This window comes from Ochotona princeps, chromosome 2, assembly GCF_030435755.1.
Source record: "Ochotona princeps isolate mOchPri1 chromosome 2, mOchPri1.hap1, whole genome shotgun sequence".
Lineage (NCBI taxonomy): Eukaryota > Metazoa > Chordata > Mammalia > Lagomorpha > Ochotonidae > Ochotona > Ochotona princeps.
This window is the reverse complement of record NC_080833.1, coordinates 7396854-7414500: the sequence shown is the minus strand read 5'-3', so window position 1 is coordinate 7414500 and position 17647 is coordinate 7396854. Positions and strand designations below refer to the sequence as shown.

The window sequence follows — 17647 nt, the reverse complement described above, 5'->3', positions numbered from 1 at the left end:
TCTTCTCCTCTCTGTATATCTGACTTTGCAATAAAAATAAAATAAGTCTTTTTTAAAGAAAAGGTCCCAAGCATAGCTCTGAAATGCTTGCTGCCTAGTGTTCCTAAAAGATCCTAAGTGATACGTCTTTCAGAGAAAACAGGTACATGCTGTGTGAGGGCATGAGTTACAGGGCTACTGGCTGTGAGCTTAATACTAACAAATCAGCTAGAGACAGATAACTAGATATTAAAGAACCAGTCTTTAAACCACAAACACATACCAAAATAAGCAAGTCAAACCCAGGTCAGCTGAGATTCGTAACAGCCCGAGGCTGGCAGGGACCCCAGCAGGGTCTCCCCAGGAGCACTCGGCATGTACAGCCACGTGCAGCACACCGTGAGAATCACTGGGTATGGAAGCAGCAGCAGATAGTTCTTGGGGCAGTACCTGAAAACTCGAGCTGCATGAACGCACTCTCGCTCACATGAGGCGTGCTTTGCTCCTCGTGCGACAGTGTCACCGTACCTCGCTGCAGCTGCAAATTCAGCTTGGCAAAGACATGGTCACGCTTCGTGTATGTGTTCAGACACGAGGCATCGGCAGTGGGGTCGAAAAACTCCTCGGTGCCTGAACAGTAAAGAAGAAAAGCCTTTAAGAAAAAAACACAGGAGAGGAAAAAGGCACAACTAGGCACCGTTCTGATGATGCTACAGGGCATTTCTCTAGGAAAGAATGCCCAAGCCACAGGGGATGACTTGCCAGTGAAACACACCGCAAGGTTTTTTTTTTTTTTTAAAGATTTATTCATTTTATTACAGCCAGATATACACAGAGGAGGAGAGACAGAGAGGAAGATCTTCCATCCGATGATTCACTCCCCAAGTGAGCCGCAACGGGCCGACGCGCGCCGATCCGATGCAGGGAACCCGGAACCTCTTCCAGGTCTCCCACGCGGGTGCAGGGTCCCAATGCATTGGGCCGTCCTCAACTGCTTTCCCAGGCCACAAGCAGGGAGCTGGATGGGAAGTGGAGCTGCCGGGATTAGAACCAGCGCCCATATGGGATGCCGGCGTGTTCAAGGAGAGGACTTTAGCCGCTAGGCCACGCCACCGGGCCCAAACACCCCAAGATTCTTGGGGCGTCCTCATCAACCTCTTATCAAACCCAGGAGGAAAGATCACAGCAGAGTACAGCTGAGAGCAGCACTGCCCACAGGGGAAACGACCTCTGCACCAGCCCCGGAGCACTCGGGCACATGTGCTAACAAGACTAGTGCAAACACAGAACTGAACTTCCACTTTCATTTAACTTTAATCAAGCAACCCTTTGTGGCTTTGGCTACCACACTGGACAGCACAGATCTAAAAAGAGTGCTCTGGGGGCCAAAGCTGTGATGCAGTAGGTACAGCCACAGCCTGCAGCGCTGGTCCCACACAGGCACAGGTTCAAGTCCCAGCTGCTTCACTTCTAATCCAGCTCCCTGCTAATGTAAGTAGGAAAGTAGCTGAAGATGGCCCAAGTTCTTGGACCCCTACACCCACTGCTGGAGATCCAGAGGAAATTCCTGGCTCCTGGCTTTGGACTGGCCCAGCTCCAGCTGTTGCAGCTATTTGGGGGGTTGGGAGGAGGGTGGTGAACCAGTGAATGGAAGATCTCCTTCTGTCTCCCCCTCACTCTAACTCTGACTTTCAAATAAATAAATAAATAAATCTTTAAAGAAAAAAAGAAGAATGCTCTGGTCTTCAAACTTCAGAGGTCAATTTTTTTTTTAACTAGGACCAGTGTTCTGGAATATCATGTTAAGTTGCCGCTTGCAATGGTGTCAGCCCACATGGGCACCAGTTTGAACCTCGGCTGCTCCACTTCAGATCCAGCTCCCCCATAATAATGCTTCTGGGAAAGAAGCAGAAGGTTGCCAGGTACAAAGGGCTATGCAACCCACGTGGAAGACCGGGATGGAGTTCTGGGCTCCTGGTTTCAGCCTGGCACAGCCTGGCATCTCAGCCATTCAGGGAGTAAATCAGGGATGGAAGACTATCTCTCTGTGTGTGTCTCCTTTATTTTGTTCCTTAAATAAATTCTCAAAAAAGAATTTTTGAACTTCCTAAAATTAGTTCTCTTACAATCACTGACATGCAGATCCACCTGAAACTAACTAGCATTCCCATTCAGTGACGGAATTGCAAATGGAGGATCTCCTAATAATTCCCTCTGCCTCTGTGAACATGAAACATGATCTTCTGAATGTCTATTTCCGTTAGACTTTATACAGGCTGAAAGTCACTGCCTGGCTAATAGGCCAGTTCATATGAGCCAGCGTTCCCAAGAGGCCCAGGGAGCAGGCAGTTCCACATACCCAGGAGCTCCTCGGGAGCCCAGTGCTCAGGAGGCTCTGCCAACAGCCCCTCCACGGCTTTGCCTTCGGGGCTTGGCTGCCCGGACCAGCCACCCCAGCCAGGAAACCATGACTGAAGATACTGCAGCATGCCACTGCCCCCACCGGCTTCCAGGGCTCCGGGAGAGTCTGCAGGAGAATCAAGCTGAGGCTCTCGGAGACTCTGTCAATAATCACAGGGGAGTAAACGTGTATGCCCAAGGAGAGAGGCAAACTGTGCTGAGCCACAGCCGCCACCTGTCCCCAGCAGCACAGCAACATGCCTTCTCACAGAGCACTGCTTACCTCTGCTAGCTCTTCTTGTTTGTAAAATCGATCATGAACCAGTTCACGCAAAATCTTCAGTTCCTCAAAACTCTGTTCCTCTTCAATCCGATACATTTCCTCCTGAAGAGGTAAAAGCAGAAAGAAACCAAAATGGACGTTGTCCCTACAACCTCACCAACTACAAGATCACAAACAAACCCAGCTGGCCCCCACCATCGCTACTTGAAGCCAAGAACAAAGCATTGCTAGGACTGCAGTTTCTGCTTAACCAGTTTCCCATACATCCCAAGATATTTCAATCACCCTCCAGAACCTCACTGACAAGTCCTGCAGTGCCTAGGCTTGCTGGGAAGCAGAGCAGGAGCAGCGGGCTGCCACAGCAAGCACTGCCTCATGGTTCCATCCCGGGCACAGCAAAGATGCAGTTGACAGACTGCCTGCTGCACGTACTCTGCTCAGAGGGAGAAGGGGCAGCAGAGAGACCACGCTCCTCACCTGCAGAGGAGGAAACTCAGGAGCAAGCTCACACCGGAGCGGGTAGGCCCCCAGCTCCTCTGTTTCACACGGGATATGAGCAGGACACTATCATCTCTTTATTTTATTGATTTGAGAAAGGTACTGAGAGAGGAGGGGAAAGACACAGACACAGCAGACAGAGCAGACAGACAGAGAAGACAGAGAGAGATCTCCCATCTGCTGGCTCACTCCCCAAAGGGCCAGACCAGCCAGAGCTGAGCCAGGCCAAAGCCAGGAGCCAGAAGTTTTTGTTTTTTTTTTTTTTCCCCACAGGATTCCAGAACTGTATTTTGAAATCTATTGCTTATTTGCTCTTTTTTTTATATACATACATTTTATTCTTATTGTTATAATTTTATAGTACAGTTTCATATTCCCTTATCCACTCCCCAGTTCCCTCCCCACCAGTTCCTCTATATCATTACTAACATATAGTTCTTCATACTCAGTCATATGTCCATCTTTGCGGGCATGGACAATGGCAGAGAGACCAGAATCCTACTGTCAAGATATAGTCACCAGTTTCATTGTAAGTCCATCTTTGTCTGGAAGCAGAAATGCATACCACACTACATCCTCACATCTGACTGTTAGTCTCCATTTCATAGCTACTGTACATCCCCTTAAATGAAAAGTCATGATTCAAACTCAACAATAGAAAGAAAAGAAGAAATTTACAATGCCATGAAATTAAATGACATGTTACTAGATATGCCAGTCTCCATTACACAACTACCGTATATCCCCTTAAATGAAAATTCGTGATACAAAATCAACAATGGAAAGAAAAATAGAAATTTACAATGCCTGAAGTTAAATGACATGTTACTAGATATGACAGTCTCCATTACACAGCTACTATAGATCCCCTTAAGTGAAGAGCCACAAAACAAAATCAAGAACAGGAAGAAAAAAGAAATTAACAACACCAAGAAGTTAAATAACATGCTATTAAATGACTAATGTGTAGCTGGACAAGTGAAAATCAAGAACCTTCTTGAAGAAAATGATGTTACTGTATATGAATCACTGAATGATTTAATCAGAAAAAACTGTTTTGAAGAGATGAAACTAACGGAAAACAACAAAACCCATGTGATATACTTGCCGCTAATCTTTGTTGGTGAAGTGTGTCTTCTCCAGACAATAAGCAGATGGGTTTTGTTTTTTAATCCAGTGTACTAATCTATGACGCTTGATTAAGCTTAATCCGTTTACATTCAGAGTTTAATATACATGGGTGTTATGTTGGTACTGTCATTTTAGAAATGGGTTGTTCATGGGTTTAATCTTCTGTTGTCATTTTACGGGGATGTTCTTCCCATTTGCCTTTGGTTTTGGTAGGTGCTATTCCTCTTCTCTGCCAAGAGAACATCTTGAAATATCATTTGTAGGGCAGGTTTGGAAGAGGCAAATTCTTTTAGCTTTTCTTTACTGTGGAAGAATTTTATTTCATTTTCAAAGACAAAAGAAAGCTTTGCAGGATATGTTATCCTGGGCCGAAAATTTTTTTCTTTTATAATCTGGAATCTGTCACTCCATTCTCTTCTTGCCTGTAGAGTATCCTGTGAGAGATCTCCTGCGAGTTTAATTGGCTTTCCTTTATATGCCAATTGATTGTTTTCACGTGCACATTTTTTTTAAAGATTTATTTATTTTTATTGGAAAGGTGGATATACACAGAGGAGGAGAGACAGAGAGGAAGATCTTCCATCCGATGATTCACTCCCCAAGTGACCGCAACGGCCGGTGCTGCGCCGATCCGAAGCCAGGAACCCGGAACCTCTTCCGGGTCTCCCACGCGGGTGCAGGATCCCAAAGCTTTGGGCCGTCCTCTACTGCTTTCCCAGGCCACAAGCAGGGAGCTGGATGGGAAGTGGAGCTGCCAGGATTAGAACAGGCGCCCATATGGGATCCCGGGCGTTCAAGGCGAGGACTTTAGCCGCTAGGCCACGCCACCGGGCCCTCATGTGCACATTTAAGGATCTTTTCCCTATGTTCAATTGAAGAGAGCTTGATGATCATGTGTCTTGGTGAAGACAGCTTTTGGTCAAGCCTGTTGGGAGTTCTGTGCCCCTCCTGGATCTTGTTTCCCAATTCTTTTTCCAGATTAGAGAAATTTTCCTTTATTATTTCATTAAATACATTTGCAAACTCAGCTTCTCTTTCTGCACCTTCTGGGACTCCCATAACTCTTAGATTTGGCCTCTTGAGAGTGTCTTTCAATTCTTGAATACTTGTTTTGGCCTGATCCAGCTCTGCTTCCAGCTTTTTGTTTGCTTCCCCCTGGTGACAGGAAATATCTTCCAATTCTGAGAATGATTCCTCTGCTTGCTTCATTCTATTTTGGAGACTCTCCACTGTACTCTTAATTTGCTCTACTGTGTTAATTTCTGATATACCAGCCTTGATTTGATTTATTGCTTCCTTAAATTCTTTGAACTCTTGCATGAGCTTCTCATTGTTGATCAGAATCTTTAAAATGAGTCTTATGGATTCTGTGTGCCCCATTTTCTTGATGTCTTCCTCAGTTAACTCTGAGGTTGGCATAGGGTTTTGCTCCTTTGTAGCGGAGTTTTCAGTAATATCCATTGTGCCTTTGTCTCTTCTTTTGCTCTTGATCGTTGTACTTCTGCTTAGCAGAGTCTTCTCCTTGGGGCAGGTTTCTAAGCTCTGTCACCCACAGGCCTACAGTTTGATTTTACTTATTGCAGTTGGTACACAACTTTTTGCTTGCAGCCACTTGTGCCACAACCTCCAGCGAGTTCCAGGTCTGGGTTCTTATGTCAGATTTCCACCACAGTCTCCACAGCCCCAGCTTCTGGCTCACCACTCTCCACCTCCTATGATACCGTGCTGAGGCTGCACCGTTGTCTCTGCAACCTTTATCCCACTTCCGGTTGGAGCAGGTCCCAGGATTAGAGAGACATCAGGTGTCCTATATAATTAGGTTGTTATTAGGTTGTTGGTGGTGCTGATCTTTTCAGAACCTGTTGGACGTTAGGTCTGGGTGCCACATGGACCTATTTTGACCAGTACGATGCCACAGTCAGTATTATTTTCCTGTGGGACCAGTGCAATCACGGAACTCAGTGAGTTCTCGCGAGCTTAGCACATGCACAGTTCACTGTTGTCCCCTGTAGTCCCAAAGCTATTGCCACAGTGTCCAAAATGGCGCCTGATGTACATCCACTAAGGTTCTTGATTTGCAGGCGATCAGCTCTGAGGGTTACCCAGACCTGCCCTGAGTGGAACCCATAGAATGCCACGTTGTTGCAGTTCACTGAATCAGAAATGAGTTCACTCCCAGCTCAGTGCATGCTCAGTCCTTTCCCTTGCCCTTTCCTCCTTATGCAAAATGGCACTCAGTTCAGCTCTAGGGGCTGACTGGACTGTGAAATCCACCCTGTTCTCGCACTGCCCATCTGAGATCTGCTGCTCTGTCTCTGCTCCTGGTCAAATTAAATTGACCAGCAGAAAGGACAGTTCTTTGTCTGGACTCACCTCCCAATCTCCCAGTTAAATTCTCTTCCCACCTGGTTGCTGGTGGAGTTCCGGCTGCTGGTGGAATTCAGATTGCTGTGCTGGAGTATCAGTCTCTGTAACACCACACCATGTGTCCGCCGCTTTCCTGTGTCTGTCAGTCTCCAGGTACCCCTCTGCTGTTGTTCATTCCTCTCCTATTTCCTGAAATATGTCCTCTCTGCTTCATCCTGGTTAAATGTTTTTCCGTCTGTATAAACGTGTCCTTACCCTATTTCGCCATCTTGATTCTTCCAGAAGCTTCATCAAAGATCTCCTACATGGGTGCAGGGACCCAAGGACTTGGACCATCTTCCACTGTTTTTCCAAGCGCATGAGCAGGGAGATCAGAAGTGCAGCCACCAAGACCCGTACTGGTGCTGTATGGGATGCCTGTGTGGCATGTGGCAGCTTTACCCATCATGCACATCACTGGTCCCAGAAATGATCATTTCAACATACTCAGATAAAAGCAATGGTAGCCAGCCACATGCCAATATAAAAAGAAAACGACTTAGCTACCTTACCTACTTCAGTTATCTTAACCTGCTCTTAGATCCCAACACTAAAGAAATCACATACTTACACCTGTCCACCTTAGTAGTAGCTTAGATTTTTCTCTCCCTCCTTGTCTTTCCCATACCTTTAAGAAAACCGTACAGTGCACTGTTGCTGTGGCAAAGTGGGTTAAGCTACTACCTGTAATGCCCTCTGGCATCCCATATGGCTCGTCCCAGTTGTCCCACTTCCAATAAACTCTGTTAAGGATCTGAGAAAAGTAGCAGATAACCCAAGTGTCTGGGCCCCTGCCACCCACATGGGAGACTCAGATGAAGCTCTTAGCTCCTAGCTTCAGCCAGGCCCAGCCTGGCCATTGGGACATCTGGGGAGTGAACCAGCAGACAGAAGATCCCTCTGTCTCTCCATCTCTCTCTGCAACTCTGCCTTTTAAATAAATAAATAAATACTTTTAAAAAGAGAAGAAGACCAATCAAAACAAAAAGTCTGGATTGTCCCATGTTTTTCATGAGGTTCCTACATTAACATCCACATCAACACTGAAGGGAAAAGCGTAAACCAAATGAGTGGTTTTTACACAGGAGAGCCAGCCTGGCCACCAGTCATCACCCAAGGAGTGTGAAGGGAAAATTAAGTTATTAGAGACAGCATCTGAGCCCAAACACATGGAATGCTCTAAACTGCTACCACACACAACTGCAAATCCAGGAGCAAAGAAACTCCCAATGCCATGCCTTGGGCAAGAACAGACAGACCAAAGAGGGCCGGGGCAGGGGACTGCAGCCTACAGCCCAAACAAGAGCTTCTCTTGTGTCTCAACCACCAGAAACTCGGGGTCCATCGAGTCAGCTGGGATTACAGACACGTGGATTAAAATCTGAAGAGGTCACTGACTTATCTCAGAGAAAAAGAATGAGGACTCCACCCAGGCTAGGAGGAGACACAGAGGGTCCCGTGAACAAGGCTCTGCACAGAGCCAGGCGCAGAAGGCACAGGTCATGGCAGGACACAGGCACGCTGGCTTCCTCTCACTCACAGTTTGGCTCTCCCGGGCAGCAGAGTGGGAGTATGTTAATGGTCAATGCATGAATAGGGGCCTCCCAAGAAGTTCTTGGGGTGGGAGCTCTTGCACAGTGGGTTGTGCTGTCACTTGGCACACACACACACCCCATACCAGAGCACCTGAGACTGAGTTACATCACTGTTTCCAACCCAAATTGCTACTACTGCACCTGGAGTTTCTGCTACCCACATGGCAAACCCAGATGGAATTCTGGGCTTCTGGATTTGGCCTGGCCCAGTAGTAAGTGCATTTGGGGAGTAAACCAGCAGAACTCTTTCTCATTCTGTCTCTCCCTCTCCCTCTGTTCCTGGAAAGGTATTTTATGTCGTCACAGTTTGCAACCTCACCAGTCTTTGAGAGAACACTCTTACCATCCAAATGAAGGCAAGATGCATAAGACACCAGTCTATTCACCTTGTCGCCTGCAGACAGCAAGCCTCCTTTTAACTTGGTGAAGTACTTGTCAGTGTAGGACACAGCATCACGGGCGCGATGCAGCAAGAAGTCCCAGGCACAACGCTTCCTCTGCTCTCTGATTTCATACAGGTTAGCATTCAAAGCGAAATACCACCATTCTCGGCAGCTAAGGGAGACCAGAGAAATGAAATTATTTCTCACAATAAAAACAACCAAAACACTCTCTCTCAATTCAGGACAATCCATGTACCACTACTCCTTCCCAAAATATCTTTCCTCACCAGTCATCAGTTTATCTCCCAAGTTTATTGTAGTATCAAGGTGAATCCAACACATGGGGAAAGTAAATCTGACACCTAAGAATATCAAATAATAGCTCCCCACATATATCAATAGTAGCACAGGATCCAAATAGTCTGAATTATCCATAGCATCAGTCCCTTCCATTGACAGAAACTCAAATACCATAAGGTAAATACCACCTTGAAATAATCATCAGGGACTTAACTACTAAAGATTTTAAAACTAGGGATTTCACAGGTTGGTCTTATAGAGGAGTCTGTTAAACTGCTGTCAGACGTTGGTATTTCATGAGCACTACTTTAATTTCCAACTGTTCCACTCGACCATCACTGCCTGCTAATGCACCTGGGAAAGCAGCAGCAGGTGGACCAAATACGACAGGCCCTGTCACCACACGGTGGACCAAGGGAGTTCCTGGCTCAGTCCAGCCACTACGGCCACTCAGGGAGTAAATCAGTGGATAGGAGACCTCTCTTTCACTCTGAGTGTTTCAAATGAATAATCCTTTAAGGATTTAACATTTAAAAGTAAATACCAGGAAAAGAACTGGAAATTTTAGGAACTTTTAACATATTACTGTCCAAGCTTATTACTGTTATAACTGAAGCATGAAAATACACTTACTTTTGTTACGTAAGTTAAAATGTTTACTGTGTGAATGCTGAGAAGACTCAAGCAAGCAAAAACTGCAAGGTACTTACTACACATCAGGTCTTACCACTCTACTTGCTAAATAAGACTGGCAGGATTTTCTGAATTTCATTACACTGAATTAAGTATAGCAATCAAATAAACATACAATATCAATAATGATAACAGAAAAGCATTTTAAGAGCTATCAACTGTATCTTATCAAACAGAAATCAAACGTGTGGATCCTGTGAAAGAGCCCTGAGGCTATTTCTGATGCAGGTACAGACAACAGCATGCTGTAAAACACATTAGATGTACAACACACACGAGCCCTTACTTCTTTGATACCGCCACTTTGGGTTTCCACTTTCGGAACTTCATCTGCCTCTCTTTTCGCTCCAGCTCCTTGAGAAATTCCATGATTTGCCGATACTGTAGCTTTTTATCAGAGATTAAGAGATACTGAGTTAGGACAGATTTGTTTTTTTTACTGTTACACCTTTTATCTAACAAGAACAATTTGTTTTCACCAAGCCACTTAACTGAAACCCAGTACAAGCTAGAAGCAAGGGAGCATTAAAGGTCCTGTCTCTGGATAATGACAGTTCAGTATTCATTTATATTTGCTATATCTCTTCTCTACTTCACTCAGCATCTAAATTCAATCAAAATGAACTTGAGATAATCCCATTTAACTGTCAACAGAGAAGTGGGCACACGCCTAACAAGCTTGGGCCTGCAGAAAATGCTCTCTCACAGACGGTCTTTCCTGAGAATACATTAAGTGCTAAGCACATTCTACCAACATTTGTCCTTCACCCACCGACAGAGGGCCAAGCCCTCGGGGCCCCAGGATACCTGAGAGAGTTTCAAGGGGATGGTTTCCAGCTGAATGTCACACTCAATGCGGGGCCTGTGCCGAGACCGCAGTGGCTCCTTGGAGCAGTTTCTCTTCAGGAGAGCAGATGCACACACGGGCTCCAGGACATAGCGGTGACAGCGACTGTCGGCACTCCTGGCCATGGCCTCCTGTGGAGCACAAGAACATCAGACTAATGTTGGGGGTTTGTGCAGAAACAGCCAAGCTAGGCCGTGGACTGTGTCACAGCAGCCGCCAATGCTTCTAGGATCAAGTTACAGGTGAAAGAGGGTCTAATCTACCATATCATAATTAAAAAGTCATAGAATTTGGTTCTAAAAGTTCTTTATAAAGTTTTTATAAAAATTGCTTGTTTCTTAACCAGTCCTACTACATTCACGGTTTAAAAGGACAGGACAAAATAAGGTGAAATTTCCCTTTCCTGCTCACTCCGCAGCTACCCTCTCACCCTGCTCAAAGGCCAGCACACTCCGCTCTCACTTACAGGCCTCCTGCACGGATGTAAGCACATCCAGGCTTTCTGTTTTCTGCTACAAACATTGTGTAATTTTGTCCTAGGTTCTTAAATCTCCAGGTATCTCAGAGCTGTTACATAGTTATCATAAAAACCTGTTTACTTTTTCACAGCTTCATATTGTTCCAGTGTATGGATGAGTATTCGCCTAACAGAATTAGCAAAAAAAAAAAAAAACCTCTCAGGACGATAATACACAAGCCAAAGATAGCCTGGGGTGGGGGAGGTCAGGAAGCAGTCATTTCTTTCCATTTCATTTAAACCACCTATAATTTCTTCACAAAAAGATTAAACTGAGATTTTTCTTCAACTTTCTCAAACAGTAATATTTCATACTCAATGGTTTACAACTTCCCAAGTATCTCTTAGAGGAATGTGACTGACTGGAGATCACGTTTCAATACAAATAAGACAGCTCCTGGGAATGGCCATTTGGCCCAGCAGTTAAGATGCTGTTTGGGGTGCATCTATCCCACACAGGACTTGCTCAGGTTCAAGTCCAATCCCAGATTGCTGCTAATGCACATGACGGGAGGCAGCTGGCGGCAGTTCAGTCTCAGAGTTCCCAGCATCCACACACCTGAATCCACAATCCTAGCTTTGGCCTGGCCTGTCCTGGTTACTGCAGGCACGAGCAGAATGAACAACCAGAGAGGAAATATTCTCTTTCTCCTTCTCCTACTCCTTCTCCTTCTCGCTCTCTCTTTCTCCTCCGTCCCTTTCAAGTAGATTAAATAACTTTTTTAAAAGGAAATAGGAGAGGAATGAACAACAGCAGAGGGGTACCTGGAGACTGACAGACACAGGAAAGCGGCGGACACATGGTGTGGTGTTACAGAGACTGATACTCCAGCACAGCAATCTGAATTCCACCAGCAGCCGGAACTCCACCAGCAACCAGGTGGGAAGAGAATTTAACTGGGAGATTGGGAGGTGAGTCCAGACAAAGAACTGTCCTTTCTGCTGGTCAATTTAATTTGACCAGGAGCAGAGACAGAGCAGCAGATCTCAGATGGGCAGTGCGAGAACAGGGTGGATTTCACAGTCCAGTCAGCCCCTAGAGCTGAACTGAGTGCCATTTTGCATAAGGAGGAAAGGGCAAGGGAAAGGACTGAGCATGCACTGAGCTGGGAGTGAACTCATTTCTGATTCAGTGAACTGCAACAACGTGGCATTCTACAGGTTCCACCCAAGACAGGTCTGGGTAGCCCTCAGAGCTGATCGCCTGCAAATCAAGAACCTTAGTGGATGTACATCAGGCGCCATTTTGGACACTGTGGCAATAGCTTTGGGACTACAGGGGACAACAGTGAACTGTGCATGTGCTAAGCTCGCGAGAACTCACTGAGTTCCGTGATTGCACTGGTCCCACAGGAAAATAATACTGACTGTGGCATCGTACTGGTCAAAATAGGTCCATGTGGCACCCAGACCTAACGTCCAACAGGTTCTGAAAAGATCAGCACCACCAACAACCTAATAACAACCTAATTATATAGGACACCTGATGTCTCTCTAATCCTGGGACCTGCTCCAACCGGAAGTGGGATAAAGGTTGCAGAGACAATGGTGCAGCCTCAGCACGGTATCATAGGAGGTGGAGTGGTGAGCCAGAGCTGGGGCTGTGGAGACTGTGGTGGAAATCTGACATAAGAACCCAGACCTGGAACTCGCTGGAGGTTGTGGCACAAGTGGCTGCAAGCAAAAAGTTGTGTACCAACTGCAATAAGTAAAATCAAACTGTAGGTCTGTGGGTGACAGAGCTTAGAAACCTGCCCCAAGGAGAAGACTCTGCTAAGCAGAAGTACAACGATCAAGAGCAAAAGAAGAGACAAAGGCACAATGGATATTACTGAAAACTCCGCTACAAAGGAGCAAAACCCTATGCCAACCTCAGAGTTAACTGAGGAAGACATCAAGAAAATGGGGCACACAGAATCCATAAGACTCATTTTAAAGATTCTGATCAACAATGAGAAGCTCATGCAAGAGTTCAAGGAATTTAAGGAAGCAATAAATCAAATCAAGGCTGGTATATCAGAAATTAACACAGTAGAGCAAATTAAGAGTACAGTGGAGAGTCTCCAAAATAGAATGAAGCAAGCAGAGGAATCATTCTCAGAATTGGAAGATATTTCCTGTCACCAGGGGGAAGCAAACAAAAAGCTGGAAGCAGAGCTGGATCAGGCCAAAACAAGTATTCAAGAATTGAAAGACACTCTCAAGAGGCCAAATCTAAGAGTTATGGGAGTCCCAGAAGGTGCAGAAAGAGAAGCTGAGGTTGCAAATGTATTTAATGAAATAATAAAGGAAAATTTCTCTAATCTGGAAAAAGAATTGGGAAACAAGATCCAGGAGGGGCACAGAACTCCCAACAGGCTTGACCAAAAGCGATCTTCACCAAGACACATGATCATCAAGCTCTCTTCAATTGAACATAGGGAAAAGATCCTTAAATGTGCACATGAGGGCCCGGTGGCGTGGCCTAGCAGCGAAAGTCCTCGCCTTGAACTCACCGGGATCCCATATGGGCTCCGGTTCTAATCCCGGCAGCTCCACTTCCCATCCAGCTCCCTGCTTGTGGCCTGGGAAAGCAGTCGGGGATGGCCCAATGCATTTGGACCCAGCACCTGTGTGGGAGACCTGGAGGAGGTTCCAGGTTCCTGGCTTCGGATCGGCGCAACACCGGCCGTTGCGGTCACTTGGGGAGTGAATCATCGGATGGAAGATCTTCCTCTCTGTCTCTCCTCCTCTCTGTATATCCACCTTTCCAATAAAAATAAATAAATCTTTTAAAAAAAATGTGCACGTGAAAACAATCAATTGACATATAAAGGAAAGCCAATTAAACTCGCAGGAGATCTCTCACAGGATACTCTACAGGCAAGAAGAGAATGGAGTGACAGATTCCAGATTATAAAAGAAAAAAATTTTCGGCCCAGGATAACATATCCTGCAAAGCTTTCTTTTGTCTTTGAAAATGAAATAAAATTCTTCCACAGTAAAGAAAAGCTAAAAGAATTTGCCTCTTCCAAACCTGCCCTACAAATGATATTTCAAGATGTTCTCTTGGCAGAGAAGAGGAATAGCACCTACCAAAACCAAAGGCAAATGGGAAGAACATCCCCGTAAAATGACAACAGAAGATTAAACTAATGAACAACCCGTTTCTAAAATGACAAGACCGAAGTACCACCCATACATATTAAACGCTGAATGTAAATGGATTAAGCTCAATCGAACGTCACAGGTTAGTAGACTGGATTAAAAAACAAAACCCATCTATTTATTGTCTAGAAGAGACACACTTCACCAACAAAAATCAGCAGAAACTATATCACATGGGTTTTGTTGTTTTCCGTTAGTTTCATCTCTTCAAAACAGTTTTTTCTGATTAAATCATTCGACTTGTAGATCATACAGTAACATCATTTTCTTCAAGAAGGTTCTTGATTTTCACTTGTCCAGCTACACATTAGTCATTTAATAGCATGTTATTTAACTTCTTGGTGTTGTTAATTTCTTTTTTCTTCCTGATGTTGATTCTGTTTTGTGACTTTTCATTTAAGGGGATGTGCAGTAGCTGTGAAATGAAGACTAACATCCAGATGTGAGGATACAATGTAGTATGCATTTCTACTTCCAAAGATGGACTTACAATGAAACTGTTTTATATCTTGACAATAGGATTCTAGACTCTCTGCCATTGTCCATGCCTGCAATGACGGACATATGACTGTGTATGAAGAACTATATGTTAGCAATGATATAGAGGAACTAGGTAGGGGGGAGGGAAATGGGAAGCGGATAAGGGAAATGCCAGAAGCCTATGGAACTGTATCATAAAATGATCATAATGATAATAAAATGTAAAAAAAATTTTTTAAAAAGATATATACTAAAAAAAAAAGAATCACTTCGGATGATTCGTTTACTGGCATTCTGGATGCTTCATACATGTGGCTAACAGAATGGATAACTGTGACATTTAGCATATTTGCAGCAGTAACAAGCAATGAACTACAAGTAGAAAGAACTGTATTGTAAAAACAGCTTTATGGGGCTTGGCAGCGTGGCCTGGTGGCTAAGGTCCTCGCCTTGATCCCATATGGCCGCTGGTTCTAATCCCGGCAGCTCCACTTCCTCTCTGTCTCTCCTCCTCTCAGTATGTCTGACTTTGTAATAAAAATAAAATAAATCTTAAAAAAAAAAAAAAAAAAAAAAAAACAGCTTTATGAGGGAAAAAACCCTAAAACACCTATGCTCTAGCATAAATTGAAAACACACACATCTAAAAACACTGTACATTTTTCAAAGCTGCAGACAGAGCAAATACTTCAGGCGAGCCCAGAGGAGGGAAGGCAGATGTCTGTGGAGTAAGAGTGTGGGCACAGGAATCAGGGCACACTGGGAAGAAAGGCCTGATGCCACAGCACTGTCCTCCAGACTCCCCTCCCCTCAAGAGAGCCCTCACCAGACTCCTACCTGCAGCTCCACCTGCGGCAGATCCCCCAGCAAAGTGCAATCAACATCCCAATAGATGCTAAACTCTTCCACATCTAATTGCTTTTTCCGCATTAGTTTCTGTACCTGAAAACAAGGGAGAAAACAGATGACTGTCTCCAATCATGAATACACTGATTCATTTCACAAACCACTCGTGCCATCACGCATCAGGATATGTGCAAGGTCTTGGGGATACAACACTGCATTAAAAATTGGCCTGGCATGTTTGGTACAGTGGCTGGAATGCTGTTTGAGCCACCTGCACCCCACAGCGAGGACCCAGGTTCCGGTCACCGCTCTGCTCCTGACTCCAGCTTCCTGCCCCAGCAGGCTCTGAGAGTCAACAGATGACGGCTCAAGTATTTGGCTCTCTGCCCCTCAACATAGGGGACCACGACAGAACAGTTAAGTCCAGGCTTCTCACTGGTCTAGTCCCAGCTACTGCAGGCAGTTGGAGGGCGATTCAGCAAATGCAAGTCTCTGTCAAACAAGTTTTAAAAAGTAAAGAAATATAGTTTTACAGTATTCAAATCCTAGCCAACTTGGGGTACAAACATACCACGAACTCATGAAATAATTACAGAAGAAACAGAGAAAGAAATTCTAAGTTGCTACAGACAAAAAAGAAAATGTCTCTGTACAAATGAGTGTCAAGGGCCCAGCGAGGTAGCCTAGTGGCTAAAGTCCTCACCTTGCATGCGCCAGGATTCCATATGGGCACTGGTTCATATCCTGGAGGCCCTGCTTCCCATCCAGCTCCCTGCTTGTGGCCGGAAAAGCAGTCGAGGACAGCCCAGAGCCTTGGGATCCTGCACCCACATGGGAGACCTGGAAGAAGCTCCTGGCTCTTGGCTCCTGGCTTTGGATTGGCCCAGCCAGGATTGGCGCAATAGATAGGAGGAAGATCTTTCTCTCTGTCTCTCCTCCTCTCTGTATATCTGACTTTCCAATAAAAATAAAATAAATCTTTAAAAAAAATGAGTGTCAAAAGATACATAAATTTTAGGCAAGCAGAAGAACAGGAAGACTGAGTTACTAATGCAAAAACCCTGAGATCTTGAGGGAAAGGTGGAGGCAAGTGTATCACCTAGCAAAGTCACACGCGCTGCAGTGGGCAGCACCGCGCACTCAGACAGTGAATAGCTACAGTGCAGCATTCATTAAGTACAGAAAAACCAAGTGGATGGTCACTAAGGTACACTGGATGCTTCATGCCTTTCTCACCAAAGTTCATGTCCACCTGGAAGTGATGTGAGCTAGTTTGAAAACAAGATCTTTGCATATGTACTAAGTTAAAACAGCATCATACTGGGTTAGTGTGCTGACTGGTAGCTTTATTAGAAGGAAAAAATGGAGGTGCTGTGGCAGTCAGCTGAGAGTCCGAGGGGCCCTACGCCGGCTCACCTGCTGATGCATCCTGGGGGCATCAGTGCTTGGGACCCTGCTTCCCTCAGCAAGACCCGGATGGAGTCCTAGCCTCCCGGCCCTGCTGTGGCTCTGCCTGGGCACTGCAGAGCAAGCCAGCTGACAGAAGATTGCTATCTGCATGTGTGTGTGTGCATGCGCACACGCAAGGCATGCGCATCACTCAAGTAGATAAATATATACATATACATAAAATTTTTAAGATTTTTAAACAAGATTTATTTTTTATTGGAAAAGCAGATGTACAGATGTACAAAGAGAAGGAGACACATAGAGAAAGATCTTCTGTCTGCTGGTTCACTCCCCAAGTGGCCTCAATAGCTGCAGGTAAGCCAATCCAAAGACAGGAGCCAGGAACTTCTTCCGGGTCTCCCAGGGGGTGTAGGGTCCTAAGGCTTTGGACTGTCCTTTACTGTTTTCCCAGGCTACAAACAGGGAGTTGGATGGAAAGTGAAGCAGTTGGGACATGAACCAGTGCCCAATGCATGCAAGGCAAAGATTTAGCTACTAGGCTACCACACTAGGCCCTAAACAATTTTTTATTTATTTTTTATTGGAAAGTCAGATATACAAAGAGGAGGAGAGACAGAGAGGAAGATGTTCCCCAATTGGCCGCAACAGCTAGAGCTGCGCCGATCCGAAGCCAGGAGCCAGGAGCTTCCTCCAGGTCTCCCATACGGTGTAGAGTCCCAAGGCTTTGAGCGG

General features: G+C 45.3%; 1 protein-coding gene across 3 annotated transcripts in view; it reads right to left on the bottom strand.

The window, feature by feature from the left end:
• VPS13D (vacuolar protein sorting 13 homolog D) overlaps nucleotides 1–17647 on the bottom strand; it is a 262915-nt gene that overhangs the window by 223394 nt on the left and 21874 nt on the right. For all 3 annotated transcript variants that reach the window (XM_058675413.1, XM_058675405.1, XM_058675416.1), the window contains exons 7-13: nucleotides 15497–15601; nucleotides 10476–10646; nucleotides 9955–10055; nucleotides 8679–8847; nucleotides 2663–2764; nucleotides 2339–2540; nucleotides 430–609 (exon numbers count right to left, since the gene is read on the bottom strand). In XM_058675413.1, the coding sequence (XP_058531396.1) occupies nucleotides 430–609; nucleotides 2339–2540; nucleotides 2663–2764; nucleotides 8679–8847; nucleotides 9955–10055; nucleotides 10476–10646; nucleotides 15497–15601 (1030 nt within the window). The remainder of the gene's footprint in view (nucleotides 1–429; nucleotides 610–2338; nucleotides 2541–2662; nucleotides 2765–8678; nucleotides 8848–9954; nucleotides 10056–10475; nucleotides 10647–15496; nucleotides 15602–17647) is intronic.